Raw genomic sequence first — 16,466 nt, forward strand, 5'->3', positions numbered from 1 at the left:
TAGGAGGTGTGACCAAACCAGGAGTTGATGCCAAAACCCAGTTTCTCAGTCCACCTTGTGACCTAGAAGCAGGTTAATGTGTTATCTCTACGGGACAAGCTAACAGAAGTGTTAATAAAATAAATCTTCTGCGATGTGATGTCTGGCTTTATGAGTTTCTTGTAGGTTTCTTTAAAAGTCAGTAAACCTGATTAAGTCAGTAACTGACTGGATACAGATGAATAACTGGCCAAAACCAGGAGGCAGGCAATTGGAAAAAGTATTTTTTTGCTAGTGATACGAAGTGTTTGGAGTAGTAAAGAAAAAGGCTAATAGGGGGTGGGGAATTAGAGATTTACTAATTATGCAATTAAATGTCAGATTATATTCATTACAGGTGAAACTAAAGTGGTGCCAGTGAAAAAAATCAATTCTACGGTATCATCGAAAATGAGAGGATTTGAGCAGGCTGTTAGTGCTGAGGAATAAGACCACACAGTTCCATGATAACATCAACTTGTTGCCAGGCAGCAGATCAAAAAGCTAATGAAATACTAGGAATTATTAGAAAAGGAATAGAGAACAAAACAGGACACAATTATTGCAATGCATGAATTACATGACACACCTGAAAGTTGTGTATCATGTGCAGCTCTTCTCTGTCATCTCAAAATAGTTACAGTAAAGCTGGAAAAGGTTGAAGGGAGAGCAGTGTGTGTGGTGGAGTTGGTTCTCTATAGGGCTAAAATAACTAGACTGGAGCTCTTCAAGAAAGAAATAATGAGAATGAGTAAATCACTGGAATTGCATAGAGGGCAGACAGTGATGGAGAATAAGATGAATTAGGGACTGTCAGTAGAACCCTAGCAGAAGCCTGGCTCAAAGCAAACGAGGGGGAGCCTTCCTTCATGCACTGGGTAGGAAAGACTCTCAGGGTGCAAAAAGTTGATGGTGCCTGGGGCACGCTGGATGCACGCTTGGAGAAGAAATACACTGCATGCTGATTTATAGACCAGTTGGTACACAGCAAGCCACTAATTTCACGATTATAAGCCGCACCATTTTGACTAAAATTTTGGTCCCAACCCAAAGTGTGGCTTATATATGGACAAAGAACGAAAAATTGCTGTTTTAGTTTGGAGGACAAGTGTCTGCTGAGAAAGGCAGGAACTTCGTTTTGAAATGGAGAATGTAAACCCCTCCCTCCAAATTATTATAATTTTGAAATCAAGGGGCTCTCAGGCAAAGATATGGGAATTAGGAATAACAGTTCTTTTCTAGGGAAATTAAAATAGAAATACAGTACTACAAAGAAACAAACTCCAAACCCTGACAAAGTCAGAGTACAACCTGACACCCCATCAGGCAGGGTGTTGGTAGCAGTCCCATTAAATGGTGGTTGTAGTCCCCTTGCAGTGACAGATGTGATTCAGTTGGAGCAGTGCTCCTGTAGAAGGTGCAGTTTCCCTCCAGACGTCCAGTGGTGATGTGGAGAAATCTGGTTTTCCTCTGGAGTCCAGTGGAGAAAGGGGCTCCCTTAGTGTCCCAAAACCTCTGTTTTATCTTGGTAAGAAATGTTGGGCTCTTCCCCCTGGCTGGAGCAACTTCCAATGGGATGCAGTAATTTTATCAGTCACACAGTGGGACTCAATGGCCATTAGCAGACAATGACTCACTGTAGGAAGGATGGGTTGTGAAAAGATAAAGAACAATGCCCCATCTGGTTTCAATGGATGGCCCATTAGCAGAATATCTGCCACGGAGATAAGGATCATTGCCCCCACCCTCAACAGATGGTGATAGAATAGATACCTTTTATCACACTCTGTATTGTAACGTGCGGCTTTTAATCAGGTGCAGCTTATATACGGACAAAGAACTAAAAGTTGCTGACACCCGGAAGTGCAGCTTATAATTGGTGCGGCTTATAGTCGTGAAATTGCTGTAATCAGAAAGTAGAGTATGAATGCACAGAGAAGTATTTTTTAAGACTGAACTCTTTCTTTGTTGTTGCTTGTTTGGTTGTTTTTGTATGTTACTTGTATTTTATTCATAGAGTTAAAATGCAGGAAGATGTTGAAATGATAAACTGAATGTCCCAGTTCTCTGATGTAAAAATGGGTTTTGATATAAATTAATATCATGAAATTTCAGAAGAATCCTAAAAATTTTAACATATTCATCTTTAAATTCTCTGATTTTTCATTGCAGGGATAAGCAAATTTTTCCAAGTGTCTGATAGTCCTATGAATTTATAGAAATTATTTTTAATAGCATAGCATCGTAAACCATCAAAAATTTAGGTATCTCATTCAAAAATATTCTTCCTAAGCAAAAACATGTCTTTTTCTGTCTTGGCTGTAGAATTTTCTGCCCTTTGTAAGAAAGCTTATTTCTCAACAGAATTGAAGTGCTTTAAAATCACTCTATCAGGATACAAATGAGATTTCTCAGTTACTCCAAAAGCTCTTTATTGATATATGTATAGGCACTGTAAAACTGTTAATTGAAAAAGTAATTGTTTGGGTGTTAGTTCAATATTGGATGCTTGATAACTGTGATTCCACAGCATTAATATTCGCAAGACATTTATAGAAGAAGGTGTTCTATAAACAGGTGTTCTGTTTCTTAAGACTTTCTTTCCATTATACAGGTAGCCATTTGGAAGAATTTCCTACCCTACTTCACTGTGCAGCCAGATTTGGCTTGAAGAACCTTGCAACATTTCTACTCAGTTGTCCTGAAGCCACACAGGCTTGCAAAATAACCAATAAATATGGGGATGATCCAGAAAGTATTGCAAAGAAGCACGGGCACAAGGAATTAGGAAAATTAATCAAAGAATTATCAGTAAGTCCATGTGCTTTCCATATATCATCTACAACCAGGGGCTAAGATATTGTACTACTGATATCCCATGGTATCACTTCTTGTAAAGACTAATGTGTTGTAGTCCTTCTGTCTGAAAATACTGTTGTACTCCTGTCTCGAAAAGAGGGGTCAAAATGGGGTACAGCCACTTTGTGCACTGATGGTGAACATCTGAGCTTTTGCACTGCTCAAATTATAGGCATATTATGGAAAGGAGAACAGTGAGCCAGAAGTACCTTATGTGGCCTGGTTAGGTTGGTACTTTCAGCACCCAAACAATGGTTATATTGTAAGCAGTCTAGACCAGCTGTCTACAGTAGGAGATAATGACTTCTTTAAAGGTCACTTTGAAAGGGACTATGAACTCTCTTAGCACTGCTCTTCTTCACCATTCAAAAAAAGAGTTGTTTCCCTGCCTTGGTTGTTCATGGTTGTAAAGCAAGGGTAAATTCTTTCATCTTTAGATGGAGTAAATCTTTCTTCAGCTGGGTATGCAGGAGGGGTTTGGGGCAATAGTTGTCTTTCCACGTGAAAGGTAGTAGTAAAATAAGGGTCTCTGCATGGTACTACCATGCAAATTATTGCAAATACAACCTAACAGAATTGCAGTAAAAAAGCAATGTACTGTAGGACATTTGAAAGCTTTAGCCTATTGCAACTCTTTTTGTGCTGTATCATATCTGTAACACATACAGATATGATAATTCTACAGGTTTTGATACTGCAATTGAGGTAAAATTTAACTCAAGAAAATATGTTCCTCTTTACCCTCCAACATAAAACTGTCCATAAAACCATGCTGTCTTCCTGAATCACCATGTTAATAATTTCACATTTAACAGTATCTCACTGCTGTAGTTGCCTCTCAGTCATCCTTACAGAGGTCAGAAACCTCCTGCCAGTAGCAGTCTGTGTGTAAAGTTGTGTGTAAAGAATTGGTAAGAATAGGCAGAATATTAATAAGGAATAAGTTTATACTTAAATCTTGGTGAAATACCTTGATTTCTTTTCTAAGATGGTCATATGAGCCGAAGGGTTGAAGTATGGATGACAAACTGTTTTGGAAACATGGTTTCCATTGATAATTTTTCATGTTTAATGATAATGATCAATTCCATAGGACACTTATTTTTTATACTAATGTTGTAGAAACTCAGTTTCTGATGTGCCTTTGTTGTGCACTCCACATGGAACTGGAAGCTTCAGAAAATGGGTAATTTCGTTCTTATCCTAATGCACTCATACTCTGGTGGCAGCCTATTTCGAGGGGAGACAAGCATGCATGATATGGGCAGACTTAGCTGATACAGAGAGATACACATTGAAATTCTTCACATTTTAATAGACTTTGGCAGTGATGGAAGGCAGTGCTGGTCAGGGTGATTTATTTTACTATAAAAAATGTGTAAGGTGTGTGTACATACCTCTGGTTAGCTATTCTTTATAATAAGATTTTTATTTTTTCTAATAAAGTCTGAGTGTTTTTCAGTCTAAAACATGTGTTTAAAATGCCAACTGAGCTCTACAAGGTAATTCTTCATTAAAACACTTCTCCCGTGGTACCTATCTGCTATTGTTTGCATGTGAACAGTTAAGAGTAATATTTCTCTGCTTTCCCAAGCATGAATACTCACCATTATTGAAGTAAAATCTCTTCTATGAACGTTGTAAACATGTGTAGTCTGGATAGGACATGCAGTTGTACTGCCTGTTTGCAGTTGATTTAAATGGTGTGGCTTGTGATAATGCAACACAAGTAAAAATCTGAGCATGCTTCAAGTCTGTCAAGTGTGTAATATGATACTATAGAAATGTTAGCTCCAACCAGTGGAAGAAAAGTGGCTTATTTGTGTCCCCTGTAATAGTCCACTTAAGCACACAAACACATACTGTACCTCTGTAATTTATGGGAATGTGGAAAAGAAATATTTGCATGGCTCTGAGCCAAGAAGAATTTAGTTTAACCATGTTCCTGGAACTTTGCATTACAGCTGTAGTGTTGACATTACTTATTTTTGCAATGAAAGTACTTTTGCATTTGGCATACCTCTCACTGGTTTAAGTGTTACTTGTGTTTGGTTGTTCCTTTAAGGAATAGCCCCAAAAATACCCTTAGTAAATCATTGCTTCTATCTTAAAGAGCAGTAGGGTTCCAGAAAAATGAATGCATTAAAACATACATTTGATTTTTCCAAAATCCTGCAAAGTGTCTTTTATTTACTGGAGAAAAACCAAAAAATACCCCAAAAGTGTCATTTTGTGTTGGAGAATTCTTAGTGGAGTAAGAATTCCCTGAAATTATTAGAGAGAGAGCATCAAAAAGATGAAGTGGCAAGAACTCAGCTACTATTTCCACCTTCAAGCTCAGCGGGCTGTGCAGGGCTGTACAGCCCTTTTTGGTGTCTGCTGAGCAGATCAGTGCTCAGGACTTTTAGCTGCTACAGCTTTGCTGGTAAGGCCATCCAGGTTCACTGTCCAGCCGACTTAATGGAAAGTGCTCAGGGCTCTGGCAAAGGTGAGCCATTGGAGCTGGCTTGCTTTCACACAGGGTCATTTGAATGGTGCAGTGCCCTGTCCTTGTTTGAAGGGAAAACCTCTTCCTGCAGCTGGACACTGAGAGTGTCGATGTGGGGAATGTTACAGCCACGGAAGACAGATCTGGAGTGCCTGGTGGCTATGCTGGGAGCTGATCTCCTGATATGTCAAGGCAAAGCGCAAGGGAAGGATCCCACATGGCCAGGCATGCTCCTCAGCTGTATGAATGCAGACAGAAGAGATTTTTCTGCTTTTAGTACCAGTGTTAATTGCAGTGCAGGGTCATTAAATGCGAAAACCTCACACCCATTATATATATCCTGTATATATCTATGCTTCCACCATGGTAGTCTGCCATCTGTGTCAGAATTCCTGCATTTCAGATGCTCCTTTAAAGTGTCTGCTCAGGTGAGGGAGCACTACAATACTTGAATGACTTGTATTAAAGGTACTAAATTGGTGAAACTGTGCCTGAAAGAGTCTTCAGTGGGGATTATAATGAAACTCAGTTTCAAATGTGCCAGCAGTTTATTAAGCAATTGTAATTTTTTGAATTTTACCACAAAGCCACCTCAATAGGCATTAATTTCTAATTTCTGCATGTTTCATGATAATTCAGATAAGGTCATTCCCTCTTCTGTAGCATAAAAGAGGGACATCACTTAACATTCTGCAATAACATCCTGAATTGTTAGTCTTTTGATTTTTATTTCTATATACCTTCAAGTATTTGGATGTTTTCTACCATTGCTTATAGGCTGAATTGCTTGAATCAGTTGTGTCAATTTAAAACTAGTCAGAGACATTCAGTAGGAATACTGGCAGGAGTCCTTGTATTTGCGCCTTTGAGGCTCAAATCCAGTTGATGGCTCAAATGCCAGTAGGAAATGCTTTCCATTAGCCACAGGTCAAAACATATCTGCAGTCAGCTGCTCCAGTACCTGTGGCAGGTAGTACCTTGTTAAGTGACAGTAGTTTTCTGGGATATCAGGGCTCTATTACAGATCTTTTTCTTCTGCATATGCTCTGCCTCTGAAAGCTGCTTGGCACAAGCTTGTTCTTGCCACCAGCTGTGGTTTTCTAAGTCTATGTAAAAATTCTAGCTCCAGATTATAAAGAAATCACTGAAATTATGTTCTTATCCAGCACATAAAGGAAGAATTTAAAAATAATGCTTAGAAATAATTTCTCATGTAGGTGAGTAAGGTGGGTAGTGTGTTCAATTTGTGACTTGACCATTTAAAATTGGAGGTCACACTGGTAGCCAGTTTAGGCATTTGTGCTTTGGCATGGGCGTAATTCTTTGTTCCAGCACTTTGCGTTTCTAATTTCTCCTTTCTTTTAATAAGAGCTGTGTAGCTGAATGTGTCATAGCCAGGAAGATTACTGTGTACCACTGTGGTATACCTCACAGGTTCTAAAAAAAGCACAATTCAGAAAGTGTTTTATTGGTTGGTTAATACAAATACTTTCTGATTGCTGGCTTCAGCCTTTAAAGCAGATTCCTAGGGGTGGCATAAATGTTATTTAAATATAAATATTGAAACCTCATTCTGTGTTGTCACCACACATTTGAGACAGCATAAATTAATTTTTATTTTTAAAATACCTTCTGACATTTCAGAATTGCTTACCAGAAGTCTAAGGCAGAAAAGACAGGTTAATTGAACTTTTTTTAACCTGCTCTGTCACAAGGTCTGTAACAATGCAGCAGAACAGGAGACTGATAGAAGAATTTTCTTCCTCTGCTACTAGCAAAACTCTGTCTGGATTTCTTTTTTAATTTAATTTTCTGTCTGCCTACTTGAGGCATCCCTTAGGCAGCTATTGAAAATATAATAGGTATCTAGTTATGTGCATATTGGTGGAAGTTCCTTTAGAACAGCATAGATTGAGATTGCCCTGTGTGGCTGCCCAGAAGAAACTTGTTTTCTTTCCAGAAGGGAGAGTTACAGTGGTTCTAACTCTTCTGAGGTATATCCTGCAAAGTCTAGACCCTCAGTTACTGAGTTCCCTCAGTAGCAGAGAGAAACACACTCTTACAGTTGGTCATAATTTTCACTCAGAGCCTTTTTATGGAAGATACAGTAATTTCACGATTATAAGCCGCACTGAGTATAAGCCGCACTTCTGGGTTTCAGCAACTTTTTGTTCTTTGTCCATATATAAGCCGCACCTGATTATAAGCCCCAGGTTACAATACAGAGTGTGATAAAAGGTATCTGTTCAATCACCATCTGTTGAGGGTGGGGACAGTGATCCTTATCTCAATGGCAGATAATCTACTAATGGGCCATCCATTGAAACTAGGCGGGGCATTGTTCTTTATCTTTTCACACTCCATCCTTCCTCCAGGGAGTCATTGTCTGCTAATGGCCCATTGAGTCCCACTGTGTGACTGATAAAATTACTGCATCCCATGGAAAGTTGCTCCACCCAGGGGGAAGAGCCCAACATTTCTTACCAAGATAAAAACAGAGGTTTTGGGACACTAAGGGAGCCCCTTTCTCCACTGGACTCCAGAGGAAAACCAGATTTCTCCACATCACCACTGGACGTCTGGAGGGAAACTGCACCTTCTGCAGGAGCACTGCTTCAACTGAATCACATCTGCCACTGTAGGAGGATGCAGCCACCATTTAATGGGACTGCTACCAACACCCTGCCTGACAGGGTGTCAGGTTGTGCTCTGACTTTGTCAGGGTTTGGAGTTTGTTCCTTTGTAGTACTGTATTTCTATTTTGATTTCCCTAGTAAAGAACTGTTATTCCTAATTTCCATATTTTTGCCTGAAAGCCCCTTGATTTCCAAATTATAATAATTTGGAGAGAGGGCGTTTACATTCTCCATTTCAAAGAGAAGTTCCTGCCTTTCTCAGCAGACACCTGTCCTCCAAACTAAAACAGCAACTTTTTGTTCTTTGTCCATATATAAGCCGCACCTGATTATAAGCCGCACTTTGGGTTCGGACCAAAATTTTAGTCAAAATGGTGCGGCTTATAATCGTGAAATTACTGTACATGTTTTAGATAGCAGGGAGGGAAGAAAGAAATTTTTCTTCCTGAAATGCCAAGCTATATTTTTATAAATTATAGCAAACTTAAAGGATGGGCAGAAATGTAGTTTGAGAAGTAATTCATCACTGTACACCTCTCTCCTTTCATCTCATACTTTGAAGTGCATGGTTGAACCAGAATGCAGAATCTCTTGAGGTATCTTCAGTTTGATGAAATAGAAAACGCTCTACAAAACCAGGGTATTGTGGAAATTGAGGGTACTTTTTGTCTCAGTTGTTTTATGTGAAAAGAATCTTACTTGGCTTTGTAGCTACTATTGCCAAATGACAGGAAATCTTTAGACTGCAGGAATTCCTTCAACAAGGATTCTCATAATTTGCTAGGAAGTTCTAGAAGCTCATCAGGAGTCAGTGCTTTCTGATCACAGAGGTATTGTTCTTCCATTTATTTTTAGCTGTGTGTTTCTGTAAAAGGCTATGTAATGTGGCAGAGCTCCTCAGCAAGAAATAGATTTTTATATCCGCTTGCAACATCTTCCTGAGCTATTAATTTTCTGCCAGGGAAGAATCACATGTAGAAAAATGAAGAATCTTAAATTAATCTGATTGCTGTCAATATTTAATTTACTTTAGATTGCAGTATTGCACTGGCCCATAGCTCATGGCTTGCAAATATCTGGTAGACTATGTGATAGAGAAGAGGATTAGTCTGGTTTCTGAAACTCTTTCTAATCCACCAGTGAGTCCTTGGTGAAGCTTGCTGGGATTTAATTCTTGCCATAGTATTTTAGTGCTCAGAAATGTCAATTACAGTAAATTCACGAATACAAGCCGCACTGACTATAAGCCGCATCTCTGGGTGTTGGCAAATATTTCGGTTTTTCTCCATAGATAAGCCGCACCCGAATATAAGCCGCTTTGTCGTTCGCAGCGAGGACCCGCATGCAATTAGTAACAGAACCGCGGGAGGGCGGGGTTTACTGGCTGAGCTAAGGCTGTGCAGGCTCGGCCCGCTAGGGGCCGCTGACGGGGCCAGGTGGCCCAGCACGGTGCTGCCGCTCGGGGCTGGCCGCCGCTGCCACTGGGCTCGGTCACCCCGGGTCGGCGCTGCCCCGCGGTGGCAGGCAGGGACGGAGCTTCCCCTGCTCCTACGGCAGCGGCGGCGGGCAGGGACGGAGCTTTCCCGCACCCGTGGTGCCGGCGGCGGGCAGGGACGGAGCTTCCCCGCTCCTGCCGCGGCGGCGGCGGGCAGGGACAAAGCACCCCGTCGGCTCCCCGAGCCGCGGCAATGGCTGCGCGGGGCTCCCGTCGGCTCCCCGGGCCACAGCAATGGCGGCGCGCGCTTCCCCCCCCTCCCCGGGCCGCAGCAATGGCGGCGCGCGCTTCCCCCCCCTCCCTGGGCCACAGCAATGGCAGCGCGGGGCTCCCGTCGGCTCCCCGAGCCGCAGCAATGGCGGCGCGGGCTTCCACCCCCCTCCCCGTGCCGCGGCAATGGCGGCGCGGGCTTCCCCCCCCCTCCCCAGGCCGCGGTAGGGGCGACCCGGGTCCCCCCTCTCCTCCCCGGGCCGCGGCAATGGCGGCGCGGGCTTCCTCCACCCTCCCCGGGCCGCGGTAGGGGCGGCCCGGGTCCCCCCTCTCCTCCCCGGGCCGCGGCAATGGCGGCGCCGGGCCCCCCCCGTCTCTCCCCTGGGCTGTGGCAGAGGAGGAAAGAGAGCTCTCCCGCCTCTCTCCCCGCCCCCCGTGCTGCCTACAGGGAGCCAGGCTCCACCCGCAGTGCAACAAAGTAGCGATTTGTAACAATCGCAAAATGCCGACTTTGCAGCTGCTCGGCTCAGCACTCTGGCAGGCACTTCTGAGGTTGTATTAGCCGCACCTGATTATTAGCCGCATTTCCGGTTTAGGAGCAAAATCTTAGTCAAATTGGTGCGGCTTGTATTCGTGAAATTACTGTACATGCATTCTTGAAGTTACATAGCTGAAATTAATAAGTGTATCCTTTGATACCCTTTAGTGAGTAGATATTCACAAATCAAATTCTTCAAAAGAGGCTTCCTATTATCATGTCTTGGTGTTTTATGTTTAAGATTTGGTTTGGGGAATTTATTTTACTAGATGGCAGGATTTCCCTCTTTTATTTTTCATGTGCTCTCAGAGGGATGTGCTCCCTGTAATAAAAACTTGCTAGCATATACTGCCTTTTGAGGTCAGGCAATTTGTGCTTTAGTGAAGAGATAAGGCACAGACTGAGCACAGAAAATTTTGGCTTCAAGAAGGAAAGGCTAGATTTTTCATTTTGCCAAACCAGCCATTACACTGCTACACATTTTGTAAGTTTCTGTATTGACTTTTATTCTATTGACTTTTATTTAGGCTAGAACCTTATACCTTAACTGTGTTTACATCTTCTGTCAATAACTATGCAATTGAGTGCAACCTTCTTGCAAATAGAATGATAAGTGGAACGGCAGATTTGGAAACCTTACTTTTGTATAAGATGCCTATTTAAATTTGTGTGTCATTTAGAATGAATGAGATTGTTTCCAAAGAATTGTCTGGTATTTTGTCTCATCTTTTGATATTCTGTAAATATAGCAGTGACACAGTGGAAGTCAGTTATTTGCAATTCACTACTTGTAAAAGCTTTTACAATTTTTAATGGAAGCTTGAATACTGATGGAATTTCATGCAAAATGCTTGTGAATTAGAAGTAGGGAAAATGCAAAAGGATTCCATGATGATACCTCAGTTCTTAAATGTATTTAGGATTGTAAAAGCTAAAATATGATTTTCACAGGTGTTTCTGACTTTGTTAGTGTGACGTCAGCAAACATACATGGCTAAGGGACCATTTAGGAAGGTGAGATGGAGAGTGTCCCATTTTTCAGAAAGTACTCCGTAGGCTGAAAAGAACCATTCACATCATTTTCCTGCATTATTAAGCTCTGGATTTGTTTAAACATTTGAAAAATGGCGAACCTGTTTATGCTAATGAAAAATGCAAATGCAGTACTTTATAGGAGAGAGAAAATAAGTGACCATATTATGTTGTTGTAGAAATCAATGGCATACCTATGTCAAATCTGGCCTCTGCATCTACAAATATGTGTGGATATGAGTAAGTTGAAGTAGATAAATACTGTGCACTAGCTTGAGAATGTGTTAGAAAATCAGCTGCTTCTGCCTAACTTCTGTCATGGAAAGTGACCAAATTGGATATGAAATACTGTTGTGAATAAGGTGCCATTTTTCTTGTTTAGAAACTTTGTTTAGAAACTGCTGAATCTAGAAACAGGAGACTTGCAAAAGGCTAGAGATTTTTGTGGATCTCGAGAACTTCTAGTCACTGTGTAGTGTATTTTCATCATGAGGGCATGAGTCCTCTGCCCAAGTTACAAACCAGTTGCATGAAGTTAAGCAAGAAATTTTCCCAAGGAGAGAATATCCCACAGTTTTCCATTTTAACAAATGTTCCTTTCACCTTTCAATCAACCTTCCTGCACTAACAAAAACAATAACAACTGTATTATTAGGTATGGAGGTCTTCTTCCTTAATACAGATTTCTCAGAAGCTTTTAGAATGCAAAGCAGAAGGTGAAGTTTTATAAAATTTGCTAGCCAGTTTCAAGTCTTGCCTCTGTCAGTTGAAGCAATTTGAAGGTATATGCATGGCTGACAAGAAGGAGGTTTACCTTTACAAAGCCTGTGCTGGCAGTCTAATTATCTGGAATATGCCCTTTGGCTGCCTTCCAGTGATCTGTAAGGAATCAAACATTGTCATATCTTACAAGTTGTTGAGTACAAAGAAAGCAGATCAGCAGTGCCTTTCTCCAGCCCCTCAGAAGGGAAAAAAAAATTTAAAAAATACAAATAAAAAAAGACCACCACAGAGAAAAAAAAAAAAAAAACCAGTAATAAGGCTCTTTCACTTCCATGGGGTAAAATGAAGGAAGAGTAGGAGAGGTAAGGAGCTGTTAAAATTATTATGATAATTATTATCTGTGAGCCAAAACCACCTATGTTTTCAGTGACATTGTGAGGTCTGAGGGAAGTGTTTTGATCTCAGAGCCCTAAGAAAAATTAGGTGGAGAAGCAAGAATTCATTATTAAAGTTAGGTGAGTGGTTTGCTGAGTCCTTAGCAATCTGATGTTTCAGTGCTCTGCACAGATCTAATAGTGAGTTAGGAGACCTTGCTACAGCTGCAATTTATTGCTTAATTAGAAAAATTGTCTCTGGGCTCTACATCAATAGGATGACCATTAGGGAAAGGCATTTCTCAAAGCTGCCAAGCCCATCTTATGGAAGCTACTTAAGAAAATCCATTTCTGCCCTGCATAGTGTTAGTTCGTTTAACACAGCCCTCCAAAGTCTCAATTTGTAATTCTGTCTGAGAACCCTGCACAGAAGGCACACTCTTTATTTTGCCTTCAATTCTTTCTGTCTCCATATGTTTTACAATAAATGATTTAGTATTTCATTGCCAGAACTATAGGGTGTCTAGTAATAATAATTTTCATTTTGTCTGTTTGATGAGAGCTTAAAAATGTTTTCTGCATTCCCACACTCTACCAAACTCAACATGCAGCAGTTGACATAAAGATGTCTGCTTTTGTGGAGAAAAAGCCAATGTAACTGCTGATAGATTGCTTTATAATATATGTTAAATAACCATCACAATCCCTGTAGTTGAAATTTATGCTGTGTATGTAGCAGACATGGGCAGACCTTCTCAACCCCACAAGTCACATGCCAGAATCTTCATCTTCACACTTCAGAGGTTTGGGAGCTGTTCTTGGGCAGTTGTTGAAAGCACCCCACAGCTGTCACTGTGAATTTGAGGCACATAACTGGATCTTAGCCCTCTCTGATGATGCCAACCTTCAGAGCCATGTTAGCATGATTTTACTTGTTCCTGAGATTTCAGATTCTTCTGTTGCTCCTGTATAGCCTTGGGACGTGATCTGGGAGCCATCCTTGAAATATTAGAGAACTGCTTAGGACCTGCATTTGGCCACCTGCGGCCTTTTGAGTTCCAGCTGAGTTCATTTGCTGTTAATAAATACAACTTTCTGAGAAACCACAATAAAGTAGGCAGAGATGGTTCCTGCCATATGAAAAACACTAGCAAGTCCCTCTTGGGCTGCTGTGGAAAACAGAAATGAGGATTCCACATGCCACCATGGAATCAATAAAGTAAGTTTGACTCCTAATTGTATCAATCAAATCTTCAAAGATCCTTTTTAATTAGATGTATTTTTAAAAAATGCTGCCCGTTGATAACCTGTACTGTCTTACATAAATGGGTCAAAGGATTGAACAGAAGTTTCCATGGAGACTTTATATGTCTGCAAGGTGCTTTCCAAATTAATTAGGCTTGCGTTGCAAGGAAAATAGGTTTAAAGGTGACAAAATCTAGTACAGGTATATAGATCTGCAGTCAGTTCTGGCCACTGTGTCCCAGGGACACCTGTCATCACTGACAACACAATCAGTGAAGTTTTAACTGTAAAAGCTAGTGAATGTTATAGAATTCTTTTTTCTCTTCATAACATTTAAACAAGACAGACGCACAAGTGCAAGGCTAAGTTAATCATGCACATACAGAACAAGAAAAAACCCTTCTGGAAAATCCAGAACACACTATTTCAGAATTTTGAAAGCAGTCATGACTAGTGAGAACTGTTCCTGTCCTTTTTTCTAGATTATTAATTAAAGACTAGGGGTTTTATTTTTAACTTTTTTCTTTTGTGCATATTAAATGCACCCATGTAATGCAGAGAGAAAGACTATATTTCCTACTAGGTTTTTAGTAAATAAGACAACAAAGAAGCAAGTTTGCGTATACAGTACATTGGAACTGCATTGTGTTCATTACATTTTAGTTAACATTGAAATGTTAATTGAATTCTGCTTATTTGTTTAGATAGTAAATATAGATTAATCCACAGTTTTTCTTCTGATTGGAGGAAGTTTAATGTTAGATTGGTACACATATTGTTGTAATGGTCTTATCAGTGTTACTGATTCTATTGGTACTACACCAAGCTCATAACATGACAGTATAGAGGATAGAAATGTGGTTTAGAATGGCCCCTGAGTGAGTTGGAGAGTAAATACTTTCATGGTGATTGATTTCTCCAATTTCTGATCTCAGCAATGAGAGGAAATATATATGAACATCCCTATATCTAAATTGGTGTCAGTAGTCTGATTTAATAAAGCTATTCTAGTCTTTGGCTCATAACATTTACAATCCTGTTTTTAGCAAAACACTTTGTAATTCTAAAGATATTCTTAATTTTATCCTTTGAGTGTTGCTTTAGATGTAATACTCACGTATCTGTGTAGCTTATGTATAAAAGTACATGGTGATCTTTCCTAGAGCTCAGGTACATGAAAGTTTATGCATTAAAATGTGATATTATGAATTAAAAATAGAATTATGTCACATTACAAAACTGTGCCAATGTTTGTCATCCTTTATATCTATGGTTAATTGCTGAACTGCGTATTAAATTTTTATCCCAACTTCTGTCTCTTTCAAGTATTGTATGCTCAGAATACTCTAGATTTTTTAAGATTAAAGTTAGAATTTGATTTGGAAAATATACAAATTAGATTAGATACCCCCTGTTCCTGTCACCTTTAGTAGTCTGCAGAAATGACTGGAAATCTAAGTTCAGAAATCCCAACAGAATTGTTGCCCCTGACCCATTCAGATCATATATTATGTCTAGGTACAGAAGAAGAATGGAAATAAATTATTTGAGTCACAAGCTTAACATGTGTTATTCTACAATTTTGTTCTCTGTAGCTACTGAAGGGAGTGAATGTCATATCAATGCCTTCCTGTGTATTTGCAAGCCTCTGAGTGTGAATTTACATCTCTGTTACTCCCATCTCAGTTAATCTCTGAAACAGGGCAGAGCCATGAGGATATAACATGCTTACCTCAATAAAAATTCATATTCTCTTAGAGCTTTTTCATCTGTTTCTCATTATGATGACATTTTTTGATATGCAGTGGATTAGGTGTGAGATGCAGTTTCATTGTCTGTTTTTCCCATTAACACTAGGATAGTGTTTATCATCCATTGAACTTTATTCTACCCCAGAAAAACCCAATACTAACACCACTCAATAATATTGATGTGCAGCTTTTGAATAGCATTTGCAGAAACACAAAATTCCATGTCTCTTTTGTGATAGTGGGTCCTCTTTCCCTTTTTCAATCTGTACGTGATGATTAGAACATTATAGCTGAGTGAGGTTGGTTAGTCTGAGATGGAAGAGGCCTAAATATTGTCCAGGAAAAGTCTTTATGTTCTGGGAGAAGCCTTTAATAGATGTAATTCTGGGTAACGTGATATTTTGTTGATAACCCAGTTATGTGAAAAAGCTAAATTTTTCCTCAGAGTGACTCCTGAAGACACATTTTATTTTTTGTCAGTCCCCTTCCTCTGTCTTTTTACAATAACTTCAACTTCATGCACTGGAAGCTGGTAAAGAAATTTAAACCAACCTCTGTTTCAGCTTAGTCTTGCACTGTGCTTTGCACTCTGGCAGACTTTTTCAGTCTTCGAGACTACTCAGCAAATGGAGTATTAGACCTCTGAACTGTCTCAGGTTCAGTGGATGCCACTAGGATTTTGAAATGGAGAAAATCTCCTTTAGAAAAGTTCTTCAGTCCTTCTTCAGAAAAACCTTCTTTCCCTAACCCTTTTATATGAAAAGGGCTGGAGTAAGTTAAAAAAAATACAAATAGATGAAAGCAAAGGAATTATTCGGTCAGAGTCATAAGATTATTTGCAAAGGATAGAACAGTGCTGAGCAGAAGGCAAAAAGTAGATGTGACATTAATCCATGGGCTGTGTGCCAGGATCCTCAGGAGGAGGAGCAATCATTGCACAAATGTAATACTCACTGATTTCTACGCTGTCAACCAATTCTATTTCACAGAAGTTATGTATGTTAAATTTAGGTTGGTAATTGATAATTTTATTAGTTTTGTCTTCTTCACACCGAGATTTTTGATACTTCATCTGTTAATTAAATAGTGATGAACTT

At 40.0% G+C, this 16,466-nt stretch overlaps 1 protein-coding gene across 1 annotated transcript in view; it reads left to right on the top strand.

Annotated features, from left to right (window-relative positions):
* The window catches only part of BANK1 (B cell scaffold protein with ankyrin repeats 1), a 128,797-nt gene that overhangs the window by 42,843 nt on the left and 69,488 nt on the right, over positions 1-16,466 (top strand). Inside the window, exon 8 of the mRNA XM_033060023.1 lies at positions 2,633-2,829. Within this exon, the coding sequence (XP_032915914.1) occupies positions 2,633-2,829 (197 nt within the window). The remainder of the gene's footprint in view (positions 1-2,632; positions 2,830-16,466) is intronic.

This window comes from Catharus ustulatus, chromosome 5 (genome assembly GCF_009819885.2).
Source record: "Catharus ustulatus isolate bCatUst1 chromosome 5, bCatUst1.pri.v2, whole genome shotgun sequence".
In the NCBI taxonomy this organism is placed as follows: domain Eukaryota; kingdom Metazoa; phylum Chordata; class Aves; order Passeriformes; family Turdidae; genus Catharus; species Catharus ustulatus.